Source organism: Eriocheir sinensis, chromosome 62 (genome assembly GCF_024679095.1).
Source record: "Eriocheir sinensis breed Jianghai 21 chromosome 62, ASM2467909v1, whole genome shotgun sequence".
Taxonomy (NCBI): Eukaryota; Metazoa; Arthropoda; class Malacostraca; order Decapoda; family Varunidae; genus Eriocheir; species Eriocheir sinensis.
The window spans coordinates 1,772,795-1,788,543 of record NC_066570.1 but is presented as its reverse complement, the minus strand read 5'-3'; the positions used below and the strand labels follow the sequence as shown (position 1 = coordinate 1,788,543).

General features: G+C 42.6%; 1 protein-coding gene across 1 annotated transcript in view; it reads right to left on the bottom strand.

Moving 5' to 3' along the window:
* Positions 1-15,351, bottom strand: part of LOC126986540 (hemicentin-1-like) — a 202,535-nt gene extending 187,184 nt beyond the window's left edge. Inside the window, exons 1-2 of the mRNA XM_050842807.1 lie at positions 15,342-15,351; positions 14,537-14,663 (exon numbers count right to left, since the gene is read on the bottom strand). Coding sequence (XP_050698764.1) covers positions 14,537-14,663; positions 15,342-15,351 — 137 coding nt within the window. The remainder of the gene's footprint in view (positions 1-14,536; positions 14,664-15,341) is intronic.
* Between the last annotated feature and the right edge of the window lie 398 nt (positions 15,352-15,749).

Genomic DNA, 15,749 nt, shown 5'->3' with positions numbered 1-15,749 from the left:
TTGTCAAATTCCTATTACCACTAAAACAGAGAAAACAACAAAATACAGGACAGCATGCACCTATCCCACACGCACGTCACCTAGCGAGTCCACAGGTACATCAGGTGACAGGGAGGCCCGGTCAGCTCGTACTCTCCCCCTCTATCGCCCATCCCTCCCACCCCACCCAGCACGGCGCGGTCCCTTCCTGAACCCCGGCGACCGCTGATGTAATGAGTCTAGCCACAGTGCAATTACGAAAAAACTAGTAAATTACCTCTTCCACTTCATTTTTGGAGTTCCGGGCACGGGGGGGTGGGGGGAGGGGGTGGTCTGTCCTTAAACCTAAGTGATTTACATTAATCAGAAGACTCCAAAACGTGCATTTTCTACCTAGTAGTATTAAGTTGGCTTATTCCATTCTCGCACTACAACGTTGGTGAAAAAAAAATGTGCAATCTGATTTACTTGTCATCTCTCTGAGTTTTTTTACGTTCCTCGTGCGCAGACTGTCATCGATCATAAACAATGTTGATCTGTCTGATACAGAGAGAGAGAGAGAGAGAGAGAGAGAGAGAGAGAGAGTGAGAGTGAGTGTGTGTGTGTGTGTAGGATTTTTTTTTTTTTCTGCGCACCATTTTACCGGGTCCATTATTTACTGTTACCTCGCCGGGAGAAGCCGAAATTAATGCTTATTTCCGCTGCGCCGCGTCCGGATGAAACAGTTCCATTAATTTTCGCATCCCAACCAAAATCACGCAAAACACTACGAAAACAAAGCAATGATCGGGAGTTTTTTGGCGCCGAGTCCTGCTCCGCCTCAGATCTACCCCTATCAAAGACCAGCGATTCCAATATGTACTCAACAACAACAAGAAAGTTTTGTGCTGGTATAGGCAAAAACATCAAACATCAAAAACATCAAAAACAAAGCTATAATTATGAGTTTTCAGCACCTCGTCTCCCCCCGTCTCAGACTCACACGTATTAATGACCAGCGGTTCCAATATGTACTCAACAACAACAAGAACCTTTTGTGTTGGTATAGGCAAAATCATCAAACATCAAAAACATCAAAAACAAAGCTATAATTATGCGTTTTCAACACCTCGTCTCCCCCCGTCTCAGACTCACACGTATTAATGACCAGCCGAAAGTTACGTCTTGTGATGGTATATGGCAAAGGAAACAGACCAAGAGCTTAAAAAAAAGCGTAACAGCAACAGTCTATAACGAACAGCTCCCAGTAAGATCGACGGAGGAGGATAGGAAGGATAGAAGAAACGAAGAATTGTAAGGATTGAAACAAAGGATAAAAGGAAAAGTCGGAAGAAAGGGGGTTATAAGAAGGAGAGTAAGAAATAGGATAGGGAGGATAGGAAGAAAGGAGGATGAGAAGGATCGGAAGAAGGAGGGAGGTGGGAGGACGATGAATAGAGAAAAAAAAAGCAGAAGAAAAAACTATTAAAAAACAAACTGCAGACAAAAGGGGACAATTCATTCCTTTGGTCTTGTGGTTAACGAAGTAATACAGAAGCTTCCCTTAAGGACAACACAAGATCATAGACATCAGGGTCGCAAAACAATTACCCCAACCTGACTTTTTATGTTATCTCCGGGCGTGTGATAGGAAGTCATTCTGTATCATCGCGTCTGACTGTAGTTGATCAAGGTTAATAGAAAACGAGGTTACGGGTGAGCGCCCACGCGACAAATTTACTTTCCAGCTTCAATTCCCGCTAATCATTTTATCTCTCCAGTCAAGTTACGATGCCGCGAATAAAATCAAGCTAATTTCCCTTTTTTTAATTAAGGTTGAGTGAGACTATATTTGATCAGGTAATAGGTTAGACTGTGTTTGTGTGTGTGTGTGTGTGTGTGTGTGTGTGTGTGTGTGTGTGTGTGTGTGTGTGTGTGTGTGTGTGTGTGTGTGTGTGTGTGTGTGTGTGTGTGTGTGTGTGTGTGTGTGTGTGTTTGGGTGAGTGAGTGAGTGAGTGAGTGACTAACTGACTGACTGACTGAATGAGCGAGTGTGTGTGTGTGTGTGTGTGTGTGTGTGTGTGTGTGTGTGTGTGTATGTAAGTATGTATAAATATATGTATGTGTTACTGTACGTCTATTTGTGTGTTTCTCTCTCTATGTATGTGTGTGTGTGTGTGTGTTTGTGTGTTTATTTTACAAAGCCACCGACAACACGAATCAACTTTCCTCTGGTGGTGTTTTCTTTCAATTTGTCGTTTTTTCCGTCCAATTTACGAAAGCGGGGTCACTGGCTTGTGGGAGAGTCAGGTATCCCCGGTTCCCTTTCATGAGGTACGAGGTTATTGTCTATTTCATCTATTGACCTCTACTTCTTCCTTCATTATTGTTTCTCATATCATAATTTCGCTTTTTTTCCCACGTGTTAATTACTGCTAATACATTTTAAGTAGGTGAGTAGTTTGTGTATATTTCATTTATCTACCTCTGTTTTTTTTCCTTTCTTATTGTGGTTTTTTTTTGTTTTGGTTCAATTTCGATTTTTTTTTCAACGATTTAATTATTCTCTAAACATTTTAATTGTGTACGTAGTTTTTTGGGGTATATTTAATTTATCTACCTATATTTTTCTCTTCTCTTGTTATTTTTGTTTTTATTTCGCTTTTTTTCCACGAGTGAAGTTTTTTTTTCTAATTGCTTTTATTGCGTGCGTAGTTATTTTCATACATTTAATTTATTTACCTCTACGTTTTCCCTCTTTAGTGTTGTTTTTTGCATTAATTTATACTTTTTTCCACGATTTAATTATTGTCTAAACATTTTTATTAGGTACCATTTTTTTATTTAGCTTATTTACCTCTTTGTCTTCTTTCCATATTGTTACTTCTTGCTTCTCTTTCGCTTTTTTTTCACGAGGGAATTATTATCTATTCACTTTTATTTAGTACGTTTTTTTTATATTATTCATTTATTTACTCTACTTTTTTTATTACAGTTATTCCTTTAATGTCTTTTTTTTTACGAGAGATATTCTTTTAAAATTTTTATTACCTACGTACCTTTTGTATATTTAATTTGTTTACTTTTTTGCCTCTATTTGACTTTTTAATGGTTGTGTTCATGTATATATAATTTGTCTCCCCCTCTCTCCACTCTTCAGCGCCTCCCCCAACCTCCACCATCACCTACCCACACAATAACGCAGAAGGGGACGACTTGAGTTCATAGGTCCGTCTGACATTTGCTAACCTTAACTTCACCCGCTGACATTTTTCCTAGTTTATCGTTTAGTCTCCGTGGATACTTTACGTCGCGCCCCTGCCTACACACCACCACCGCAGCCGCCGCCGCTGACCAATAACGTATCAGCGACGGGCAGATTGATATATGATTGTGTTCAGACGAGTAATTGGCCGCAAATAGGTCTGGTCACAGTGGGCAGTGGACTCCAGCTTTAGTAAATTTCAGAAACGTTCTTAGTCTCAGCGTTATGTCTAGAAGGAAGTATCAAACCGTTTCTGAACATATTTTGAATTCTTTATAACCTCTTTTTTTTTGAGTGATCGGGAGTTTTGTGGGGTTTTTTTTTGCCGTTTTTATTTTCTCTTGGTTGCTTCCTCTGATGTGACACCATAAAGATGAGGTTAGTGTTTTGTGTGAGCAGCATTCACTATGTTTTGTGTGAGCAGGATCTACTATGTTTTGTGTGAGCAGCATCCACTATGTTTTGTGTGAGCAGGATCTACTATGTTTTGTGTGAGCAGCATCCACTATGTTTTGTGTGAGCAGGATCTACTATGTTTTGTGTGAGCAGCATCCACTATGTTTTGTGTGAGCAGCATCCACTAAGTTTTGTGTGAGCAGCATCCACAATGTTTCTGTGTTATTTTTTCATTATCCCGTTTTTGGTTGAACTGTTCGTTTACGGAGATTTTTCTCGTGACTACTTCCTGTGATATAAAAGAAGATAAGGTCAGTGTTTCGTATAAGCCTCGCTCACAGTGGTCTGTTTTGTATACTTTGTTCACTGATGTTTTCGTCTCTCGTGTCTTCCTATATACTATCTCTCCACCTCTGCCTCTGAAGAAAAAATATTTTCAGCTTCATGTTAAAGCAGTAAAAAAAGTTTAAAGCGTTGTAGTTTGGTTCTCGGCGCCCCAAAATGCTCTCGTCAATCAAGCCAAATCAATGAAAACTTGCTGCATGAAAAAAAAAGTAAAATGTATAAAAGATGTAAAGGAATTCCATGCATACAATATTTGACCGCAATGATAAAAGGCACGGACAAGCGAATACATGAATGAATAAATTACTGGCTCCGGATTAATTCTCTCCTCGCTACAATCGTGGTGGTCATATCGCGCCGCGGATCACTTCCACACCAATGAACTGATTGTTTTAAAACCGGCGCCAAAACATGAAAAGAGTGAAAGCTATTAAAACTTTCAAATATACTTTAAAACAAGAAAACAATTGTCCAGAGAATATAAGAATGATTGTAGAAGACTAAGGGCCGCTTTCACAGTCGTTATGTTTGTTTTGATCGTTACCAATGGCTGTTATCGCCGCCACAGTATTTCCACGTAAAACTGGCTGATGGGGTAGTGGCGGCTGCGGGGTTAGCCTAGCCGAGCACCTTGCCACACACTCTCAACACCTCTCGCTTCCTCTGCAGCCGACACTACCCCTTAGGCTAGTTTCACGTGGAAAAATATAGCGTCGATCGCCGCCATTGGTAACGATCAAAACAAAGGGACAGTGAAAGCGGCCCTATCTGGCGGAAAAAAAATGTTCGGGTCATCTGCGACGTGTAGACATGTTAAATTACTAAAATCGTTGTAAACAGAAAAATCTAAAAACTTAGCCACACACCGTTCGAAGCAAATTGTAAATAAAAAGAACAAAAGCTTATGAAATCTCAAAACACCTCTCGAAGCTCACTGATATTCCTTTTCCCTGGCATCTTCATCACTGACCTATGATGGAGTAGTATTGTTGTGGAAGGTTTTGTGTGTGGGGTGGTTGGTCATCGGACTATCCCCTTTTCGCAAAACGAGGCAAATAAAAAAATTAAAAAAATCAAATATTCCGACAGCATGGGGATGAATTAAGCGAGATCCGTATCTGGTGGACGGCCCGGAAATCAAAGAGCAAGACAGCCTTCCTGACAGCCAGTAGATTAAGCTTATGCAGAAATGGGCTATTAATATTTGGAGAGTTGGCGGCCGAATAATTAGCGTGAGGACATTGTGAGATCCGGCTTTGAGTCCTGACGCAACCAGCTGGCGATTTTCAACAATGTCGTGTCGCTAACCAAACTAAATTACTAAGAAAATATGTTCAATCTAGCTTTCCTGGTATACATCCCCTATACTATTATTAAGAGAGAATATTAATGTGTTGGATGTAGCCTTTAACCCCGAGGAGTGAGAGGGAAAAGATTATCTATATGCTGTCCAGACCGTCAGTCAGTCTTAACTTACGCGACTTTGGCAATAGGGAGCACCTGGTGGCAGCGCGGCCCAACCGAACACTTAATACTCATGTTCCAGCGACGGAAATTGCATAGCGTCGGGGTAAGATTACTTATTCATTGTTCATTAATTTATTCACATACCGGAGCATGGTAATAATAAATTCATTTTTCCCACGAAACAGGAAATTGCACTTGAAGAGAAAGTAGGAAAAATCAATAAAGCTTCATTCATTCATTAATTTACTTACATACCAAAGCTATATTTGTTTCTCTATTAAACATTTAATGAACTTAGGAGGAAAAAATGTAGTTCTTTTTCCACGTATTAATACATTCGCATACAGAAGCTGAATTCGTATCTCTACAACACATATAATGAACTTTTATGGAAAACTACAATATTAAAAAAAGACAGTAAACCTCCGAATGTTTCTTGTAACACTCGAGGAAACAAACAACACAACAACCGCACCTAAAACTACCTGCAGCTTCCGTAAAACTGTTTGTCACCCTGGAAACGATGTCATTTGACCAAAACATGAATTCAATATCGATGGAAAATTAAAAAGAAAATGTAAACTTGTGCATTTCTCCTATAAATGTCGAGAAAACCCAAACCACACTCACTAAAACAAGAAAATCAGCTAATGTTACAACAAGGGGTTTAATTGAGGCAGCATTCCAGGTAGAGCGAAGGAAAGACAAGCCTCACAAACCAAAGTGCACCGGGAATCAGTTAACAGTTTGCATCGGACAGTTTATCCAACACTGCCAGAAAGATAGTCAAGGAAATACAACCCCCCCCCCCCCCCCCACACACACACACACACACGAACTCCCACCCCATCCCCACACATTCCCTCCACACACACGCACACATCAGGGCGGACCAAAACTCAACGAACAACATACATCCTTCCTTTCATTCAACACTCCAGTTAAACGTCAAATCAAAGTCGTGCGCGAGTCAACGTTTTCCCCTCTGTCACTGCGACGCTTCCGAGATTTACAGTCACGCGCTAATTGAAACACGTCACCACTTAATGTTTACTGTTGCCGGGATTATGAAGGACGGCGACAGCGAGGATGAGGCCGGAAGAGGATAGGTCAGTCTGCAAGATTTACGCTGCACGAGAGAATGGTGTCAAGGCAGCTACGTCCTTCCGGTCTGCGAAATAGCCTATGAGACGGTTGCTGCTGAGTTTCGTGTAGTTCAAGAGATTATATTATTTAGAGTGCTGCCGACCGTTCTCATAACTCAAGGCTTCCAATCAATCAGTTTACATACGATCAGAGCCCTACGACGAGGGATCAATTTAAGACGGCTGGTGTTGAGTCTCGTGTAGGTCAATGGAGTCGAGGTTTGTAATACTTTAAGAGTGCTCCCGACCGTTCTCACAACACAAGACAGACAATCAAACTTAGTATACGACTCTACGCCGCGGGATAAGTTTAAAATGGCTAGTGTTGATTCTCGTGTACGTCAACGGAACTTAAGTCAGAAATACTTTAGAGCGCTGCCGACCGAACCCACAAGACAGGACTGCCAATCAACTCAAATACGGTTACAGCTTAACGCAACGTGATAAGTTTAAGATCGATGCTTCTGAGTCTTCTATAGGTCAAGAGAGCCGGAGTCAGTAAAAATTTAGTTGCCGACCATCCCCAAGACACGAAGCCGTCAATCAAACTCACAAGCTATCACATCTCTACGCTTCGGGATAAGTTTAGGCAACCAGGTGTTTGTCCTCCTGTAGATCAAGGGAACCGGAGTCAGTATTTATTTAAAGCGCTGCTGACAGAACTCACACGACCAGCCTACCAAAATCAAATACACATGATCCCCACTCTTCACCGAGGGATAAAGTCAAGATTTTTACTGTTGGTTATCTTGAAGGTCAAACGCCTCAGTAATGCATCACGGTGTAGACACATGAAGCGCTACTGCCGGGTGATGAAGCGTGGAGATAATTATACCGGACGAAGAGTGATGTAGACGGAATGGCCGGGAAGACGAAGGGGAGGGCCAGAGTTGAGGCGGAAGGAGGAGGATACTGCAAAGCTACTCATCTGGGTGAAACAGAATAGGAGGAGAACATGGTATTCGATAGTGTGGAGATGACTCATGAAAAATAGCAGTCTCATGCAAAGTTGCCCGATTGTCTTACTCAGCCTCTTATATTTACCGACTTTCGACCCAAAAACAGTCTCGTGGACCCCAATAAGGAGATTCACTTATAATTATCGTTAAAATAGTTAATTCCGGATGTTTCTTGGCAATAGTTAGGCGTCGGAAACCGGTAAACACTATGCTCTGAGTACGACAATCTGGCAACGGTGGTCGGCGGTCTCTCACGTATATAGGACGAGAACATAAATCAAGCAATAGCGGAATAATACATCATAGCGCTGCATGCCGTCAACACAAAGCCAGGCCGTCAATAACTAACGTACGTAGCAACGGTTGCCACTCTACAACACTGGCAGATGCTTTGTATAGATCCTCCTGAAGATGTATTGCGTCGGAGCCACATCGCCACGCTGCTTACCGACCGCCGTACAATGCCGGGATGCCAATCACTCTGACACGCACCAACAATCATCCCTTCACAACGCTGCTCTTGTTTTCTGCGTGAGTGAGCATCAAAGGCGCCTCCTCGCTGTGATATTCAGGTTCCTAAAAAGCCAAACATAGCCTCGGTTCAAGTAGTCTTCCATGAATCGGCCTTGGCACTGCAACCGTCGCCGTCACGTCGCAGAACTCATGCAGACGTACAGTAAAAATGCTAAATAACCTCCAAGAACGATTTTCTGAGCTTGAATACGGACAGCTTAAGCACCTACACACTAAGATCCATTTCGCGGCTTACACACACATTTGAGAGGGTTTTGTAGAGGTCGTAGGTATTTCCAAGGGTGCGTTTATGATCCTAGTGGTAGGTTTAGAAGCTTCTGAACCATTACCGTGAAAAGCTATCATAGGAATCCGACTAATCTCCCCTGTGGCAATTGGAAATACTAGTTGTGACCCGAAACAGTCTGAGAATTCGGTCCTCAAAGAAAAACTGGAGTCCTCCTAAACCTCATACGCAAGGCCCACAACTACCAACAAAGATTTAACCTTCATCAATATTTAACGCCATATACTAGACAGGTAAAATAAGCAGGGAAACAAATAAGCAAAAAGAGATAATGTAAACAAACTGAAATGAGAAAAAAGGAGAACTTCACAGTATAACGGAAAACAAGGAAAATATATGTAGGCACGCGGACAGCACAAAGTTATGAGAGTTTGTGAAGTGGCGAGGATTCTTGGAGACGCTACGTGAGGAGAGTCGTGAGGAGAGACGAACCGAGGCCATCAACAGCCATTCCACGGCTAATTAGTTCAGGGGAGTCGATAGCGTGCCTGATCTCTCTCTCTCTCTCTCTCTCTCTCTCTCTCTCTCTCTCTCTCTCTCTCTCTCTCTCTCTCTCTCTCTCCTTTCTTTCTTCCTTCCTTCATATCTTCCTTCTTTTCTCCTATACTCCTATCCTGCCTTCCTTTCTTTTTTCTTTCTTTCATCCTTTTTTTCCTTCCTGCTTTCCCTCCTTCCTTCATCTACAACCTCTAAGAGCACACACACACACACACACACACACACACACACACACACACACACACTTTTCCCTTCCCCCCACACCCACACGTGCTAATGGTCGCGGCAGGCAAGGCGTCACTCCTCTCTCACCGCCGCCAAACCAACACTACTGAGCCACAAATCTGCTTCTGTCAGGCAAGTTAGTAAATGCGACGTCCAACTTCCGGCCCCATCTCGCCTCCGTCCTGTCCCGCTTTCCTCTCGCATTACGATTGCAAAGGGTTAGTCTGTCTGTGTATTGAATTCCAGATCAATAAACTATCTATCTATTTATGTGTATCTATTTTGCCTCATTTCTCACCTCACTATTTCGTCTCTTCTTATATTCTTTGGCTCCCTTTATTTCGTCTACCCCAAATAGTCTCTCAATAGAACATAAAAACATAAGAACGTAGGAGTCTGCAAGAGGCCGGTAGGTCTGTACAAGGCAGCTCCTTTGAACCTAAGCTTCCGTGTATCTAATCCCACCAAACATCGCTGTCCATGAATTTATCTAATCTATTTCTGAATATGAGAATTGTATTGGCACTCACGACATGACTGCTAAGCCTATTCCACTTATCCACCACTCTGTTAGTAAACCAATTTTTGCCTATGTCCCTGTTGAATCGGAAATAGAAGTAGGTGTCTCATTCTCTCTCTCTTCTCCTCATATTCCTTTCCTTTCCCTTTACCATATTCTTCCCTTGCTCTCTCTCCTTCCTTTCCATGTTCTTTGGGTCCCTTTGTCTTATCTATCCTGAACAGCTTCTTGTCTTCAGCCTATCAACGGCCTCTCTCTCCCTCCCGACCTTGACTCACCTTGCCCTGTCTGTTCCATTATTCTTGTCTCTCGCTTTCCCAGTCTGTATTCTTGTTCCCCCAGTTTGTACCCTTGTCTCTCGTGACCCTTGACATCGTTTCTTAGCTTCGGAACTTAAAAATTCTCGTCTCCTCTACACCTTCTCCTATCCTGACCAACCCCGCCACGTCCCGCCCCGCCTTTACCTTCTTCGTGTCTCTTTTCCCTCTCGTGTCTAGTGTCGCGAAGTGTACCCAGAAATCCTCCCTTCCAAAAGTCTTCCTTCCGCCACTTAACACCATCCCGCCTAATCTTAACTCTCTCCTGCCACCCTCCACTTTGCACTCTTCTCCTTTCGCGACCTCACGTTCCGCAATGCTCCCAAAACCGTCCCTTCCTTCTGGTACTTAACACCACCACCAAAACCCCGCCCACCCCACGATAAACCCTCCGTCTTGCCCTCTTCTCGTTCTTTCCTTACCCCGTGTTGCGTAGTGCTCCCTTAATGGACATTCGAAACACTGGAAATAAGAATCATCCATGCCAGTCCCACAACTAGCAATGGGATTTAAACTTTTCTCGCCGTCCACCAATTCAGCTTACGAAATGATGATACATACAGATAAAAGAAGAGATACACGCAAAATAAAGAGCAAGATCGTGAAAACAAGCCGAAATAGATCAAAGAAGAGTTACGAAAAAAGTTCCTAAACAAAACATAAAAAAAAAACTAAGAAAATGTCATCATCCCTTCCTCCCCCCCTCACGCTCGCCGCCGCCCCGCGTGTCCCGCCTCCGCCCCATTACCCCCGGACGAGGAGTTGCGGGAGTTTCGGCAGCAAGTTAGGCCGGGCATTGGCAGCGCAGCGTCACCCGGGGCCGCGCTGACACAAGACGGCGGAGCTGGTGAATGTGATTTGTGGCACCAGTTATCCTCCCGACCACCCACTTCTTACCCCCCATTCCTCTCCCAAACCCCTGTCCACCACCTCCCCGGCAGTTCATGGTATATAGTAACTCCCTCTTCCGCTCTTTCTTTCCTTTTCTCCTTCCCCAACCCCGGCAGTTCATGGTATAGAAGAACTCTCAACTCTCCCTCCCTCTTCTGCTTTTCTTTCTCTACCTGGCTTTCTTTCCTTTCTACCTCCCCAACCCCGGCAGTTCATGGTATAGAAGAACTCTCAACTCTCCCTCCCTCTCCCTCTTTTCTTTCTCTCCCTGGCTTTCTTTCCTTTCTACCTCCCCAACCCCGGCAGTTCATGGTATAGAAGAACTCTCAACTCTCCCTCCCTCTCCCTCTTTTCTTTCTCTCCCAGCGTTTCCTCTTATTCTCCTCCCTTCTCCCTCTCACCACGCTCGCTCTTTTCCACAAGGTACTCTTTCTTCCTCGCGTTGTTTTCCCTCCACTTTTCTTTCGCCTTCATTCCTCCCCCTCTCTTCACAATTACCTTTTACAACTCCATCCACTGCCCGCGTGCTCTCCTCCTCCTACTTTTCCTCCTCTTTCTGTCACAGTTACTTCCTCTTATAGTCTCCTATCTTCTACTTTTTCTAGCCTTCCCTGTTCCTTTCGTTTCGTCTCGTTTCCCTTCTCTTGTCTGTCTCTTTCTTACAATTCCTTTCCCCATCTCTAATTCACTGTTTCTCCTTCCTGCATAGACCAATCCCTCTTCCCTTTCTCTCTCTAGCAAATAAAACAAAGCCAGAATTATCGTTTATCCTGTTTCGTTTCAAGTTACCTGCAATAATACCTCACTTGTTCCACCACTCTGACCTTTGTAAATAATGAATGCTCGAGTAGAGGATTGTGGCTCGGTAAATACCACCATCTGGAACACAAACATACCGACAGAGTGGCATTGATTATGTGTTGACGTATTGATAAAGGTGATGTGGGAAGAGGAAGGGGAAGAGAAGAAGGAGTAGCAGTAATTGCAGTAGTAGAAAGAGGAGGAGGAAGAGAAGAAAGGATGTACGAGTATATGATATGAAAAAAAGGAAAAAGAATAAGTACCAGAAACGAATATAAGAAGGTAGAGGAACTGAAGAAGAGAGAGGAGAAAGAAAGAGGGAGGAGGAGGAGGAGGAGGAGGAGGAAGAGGAGAAAGGATGTACGAGTATATGATGGAGAAGAATAAGTACCAGAAACAAATATAAGAAGGTAGAGGAGAAAGAGAGAGGGAGAAGGAGGAGGAGGAGGAGGAGGAGGAGAGGGGGTAAAGTACAAGACAAAGTGGTTAAGTGGCAGAGGAGAAAAAGGAGAGATGTAGCAAATAAGAAGCAAGAAGTTAGAAATATATAAAAGAAACCAATATAACTAATGAGGGGGAGAAGCCGGAAAAAGCTCCAAAACAAAACAGTACAAAAATACAGAGAGAAAAATAGTGGGAGCGTAAGGGAAGAAAAAAGAATACGCAAGAGAAATGAGGCGAGAAAATAGACGGGAGAAAAATATATCCCAAAAAGAATGTGAAGAGAAAGTATACTGGAAGAAACTAGAAGGAAATATGTATATGAGAGAGAGAGAGAGAGAGAGAGAGAGAGCGAGCAACAACAACAACAACAACAACAACAACAACAACAACAACGACGACAACGACGAAAACAACAACAAACACAAGAAAAAGCCAAAAAAAAAAAAAAAAAAAGACCAAAAAACAAACCAGCTTAATTCAACCAATCCAACTCACCAAAAAACATAAACAAAAAGTAAAACAAGAAAAAAAAAACCAGGAGAAATACGAGTGAGAGCGAGACAGGGAGAGCGAGGGCAAGAGAGCGAGAGTGAGAGAGCAAGGGTGAGGAAGTACGAGATCATAGGCATTAGAGGAACAGATTTGAGGCGCGAGCTGGATGATGGATGCTGATGAATGAAGGAAAAGATTACGCGTTGTGCTGCGAATTTCAGGGGCGGGGAGAGACGCGAGGGAGAGGCAGGAGGAAGGAGGAGAGAAGGAGGCAGGAAGAGGAGGTAAGTAAGATTTCAGGAGGGGATGGAATGAAGAGGAACGAGTAGGTGAGGTCGCTGAGAAGGGTGGGAGAGGAAGACTGAAGGTGAGGGGAGTGAGAGGATGATAGATGAGATGATGGATGGGTCAGTAGGAAAGACAGACAAAAAGAAAGAAAGAAATAAAGAAAGAAAGAAAGGAGGTATTGAAGGAAGGATATCCGCAGAAAGAAAGAGAAAATGGAGGTCGTAGTGGAGGAATAAGGAAGAAAAAAATGAAACAAGGAAATAAGGAAGAAAGGGAGAGGAAAACGGAAGGAAGTATTGAAGATAAGTTGAAAATCGAGTGAAAACTGTAAAAAAAAAATGGAAAGGGAGACAATAGGAAAACGGTGGTGGAAGGAAAATGAAAAAAAAAATGAAAAAAAACAATAAAATGAAGAGGAAAAATAAAGCAAAGGCCTAAACGAAAAGTAACATGAAGAAAGAATATAAGAAGAGAGAGAGAGAGAGAGAGAGAGAGAGAGAGAGAGAGAGAGAGGATGTAAAAGATGAAAACGTAAGAAAATCGTGATAAAGAAAAGGAGTTAAGCTTAAAAAGAAATGGTAAAAGGAAAAGGAAAGAAAATGTCACAGGAAAAATACTATAGATTTTAGAACGGAGAAAAAAAAAAAACGAATTAGGGGCAGAAAAACGAAGAGAAAAACACGATAAAAGACAAGGAAATAACTATGATTGGAAAAGCAAGCTGAAGAAAAGGGAGGGAAAAGAGTGGAAAAGAGAAAAGAAGAAAAAAAACGAAATAGGGAAAGGAAAAGGAAGAAAAAAAATGAGAAAAGAAAATGAGTCAAAGCGAACAGAAAAAAAAAATGAGAGAAAGAAAGGAGAAAGAAAAGTCACAAAAGGAAGGCGGTAGAAAGGGGAAAAAAAAGTAAAGAAAAAAGCAAGGTAAGGGAGGCGGAAGGGAAACGAAGAAAAACAACGAAGAAGAAAAGGGGCCCAGCACTCTACTACATCGGCTCCTCCGCCTCGCCCTAGTAAAACAGGACGCAAATAGAGAGGTGAAAGAGCCAGCGAGAGAGGTGAGAAGGGGAGGGTAACGAGGAGGAAGGGGTCGAGGAGGAGGAGGAGGAGGAGGAGGTAATGGAGGGGAAGGCAGTGCGAGGGAGAGAGGAAATGGGAAGGCAGGAAAGTAGGGAGGAGGAGGACCTAGAGGAAGGGAGGAAGGGAAGAAGGAAAGGGAGAATGGAGTGAGAGAGGCATAAAGAAAGGAACAAACGTAGAAGAAAGTAAAAAAGAAGTTAACGGAAAGGGAAATAGAGAAATAAGGAGGAAGATAAGACTGGTAAGAGAATCAGGAGTATGGAAGAGAGAAAGAGAGGTTGGCAAGTTAATTGGAACGGAGAAAGAAATAAAGGAGGAAGAAAAATAGTTAGTTAAGGAATGGAGAGGAAGGGAAGAAGAGAGAGAGGGAGATAGATAGATAGATAGAGAGAGAGAGAGAGAGAGAGAGAGAGAGAGAGAGAGAGAGAGAGAGAGAGAGAGAGAGAGAGAGAGAGAGAGAAAGATATTAATGGTAAGGGAAAGGGAAGCGAGATAATGGTACAAACGAAGGTAATGGAGAGAAAGAAGAGAGAGAGAAATGGTGGAAATGAGAGTAAGGGAGAGAGAAAAACGGAGCGTGTCAGGTAATTGGGCAGGTAATTGGAGGGATGTAAAGAGGCCTACCCACCTGTATACCGGCTTGCCCGTCTCGCCGTTGTAGAAGAGCACGAGAATGGGATAGTCGCCTTGCTCGGTGATGTCGCACGGAAGCAGAGCCTGGCCGCCCACCACCGCCATCACCTCCGTCAGCGGCCCTGCAACGCGAGGAACACAGGGCATTACAACACAGTACGGGATGGGAAAGGAAACATTGATAGACTTAAACGTGGTTGGTCCTAAAACATACCAAAGAAATACACACATACACAACACCTTACAACGTAGTACAAGTGGATAAGAAGGAAAGCATACATATATTTTCACGGGGTTGGTCTTCGGGTACAACACACACACACACACACACACACACACACACACACACACACACACACACACACACACACACAAAGCTTTCCAATCTGAACCGACGAATGGAATTTTATATCGACTGAAATCATGTGAGCAGAAAAAGATAAGAAATTGACTGATAAAATGTGACAAAAAGCGTGACAAACGAGCTTGATTTAACTCTGGAAAAGCAGAAATAGTTAAAACATACACATAAACAAACGGAAAAAAATAAGAAAGACACGCATATAGAAACATACAAATAGAATCTAAATATCACACATAATTAATCACACAGACACCAGCCCACCCACCCACCCACCCACACACACACACACAACCCCCCCCTCCCCCACACCCACCCACACCTTATAATAGGATGTCGTTATACTCTCAGGTTTACGTAAATATATCGAGTTTGCGTGAAGGAATTGTCTCGTTGAAAGTCATGAAAGTGAGGAATTATTAATCGCTAACCTCGTGACCTTCCTCCATTCCCGGGCAATAGACAAAAGCGATCACATTGCCGGCGGCAGTAATATTTTCGCATTTATTTATTTTTTATTAACGGGATATTATTTTTCATTATCGCCATCACAGGGTAATAAATTTGCATAAAAGTTTTAATCCACTGCGAAATAATAGCTATATATTTCCTAGCAATAGTTTTATGTGTTTTATTGTGCCATATGTAATAATAATAATAATAATAATAATAATAATAATAATAATAATAGGTTTATTAAGATAGCAGCTGTTTGGCTGAGAATATGCACGTTACAAATACAATATTGAAGTAAAATAAAAAGAGTAAAAATACAATATGAAAGAGGTATCGGGGTCTTTCCTATTCCCCTTCCTTTTCCTATTCTCTTCCACCTCCCTTTTTTTCT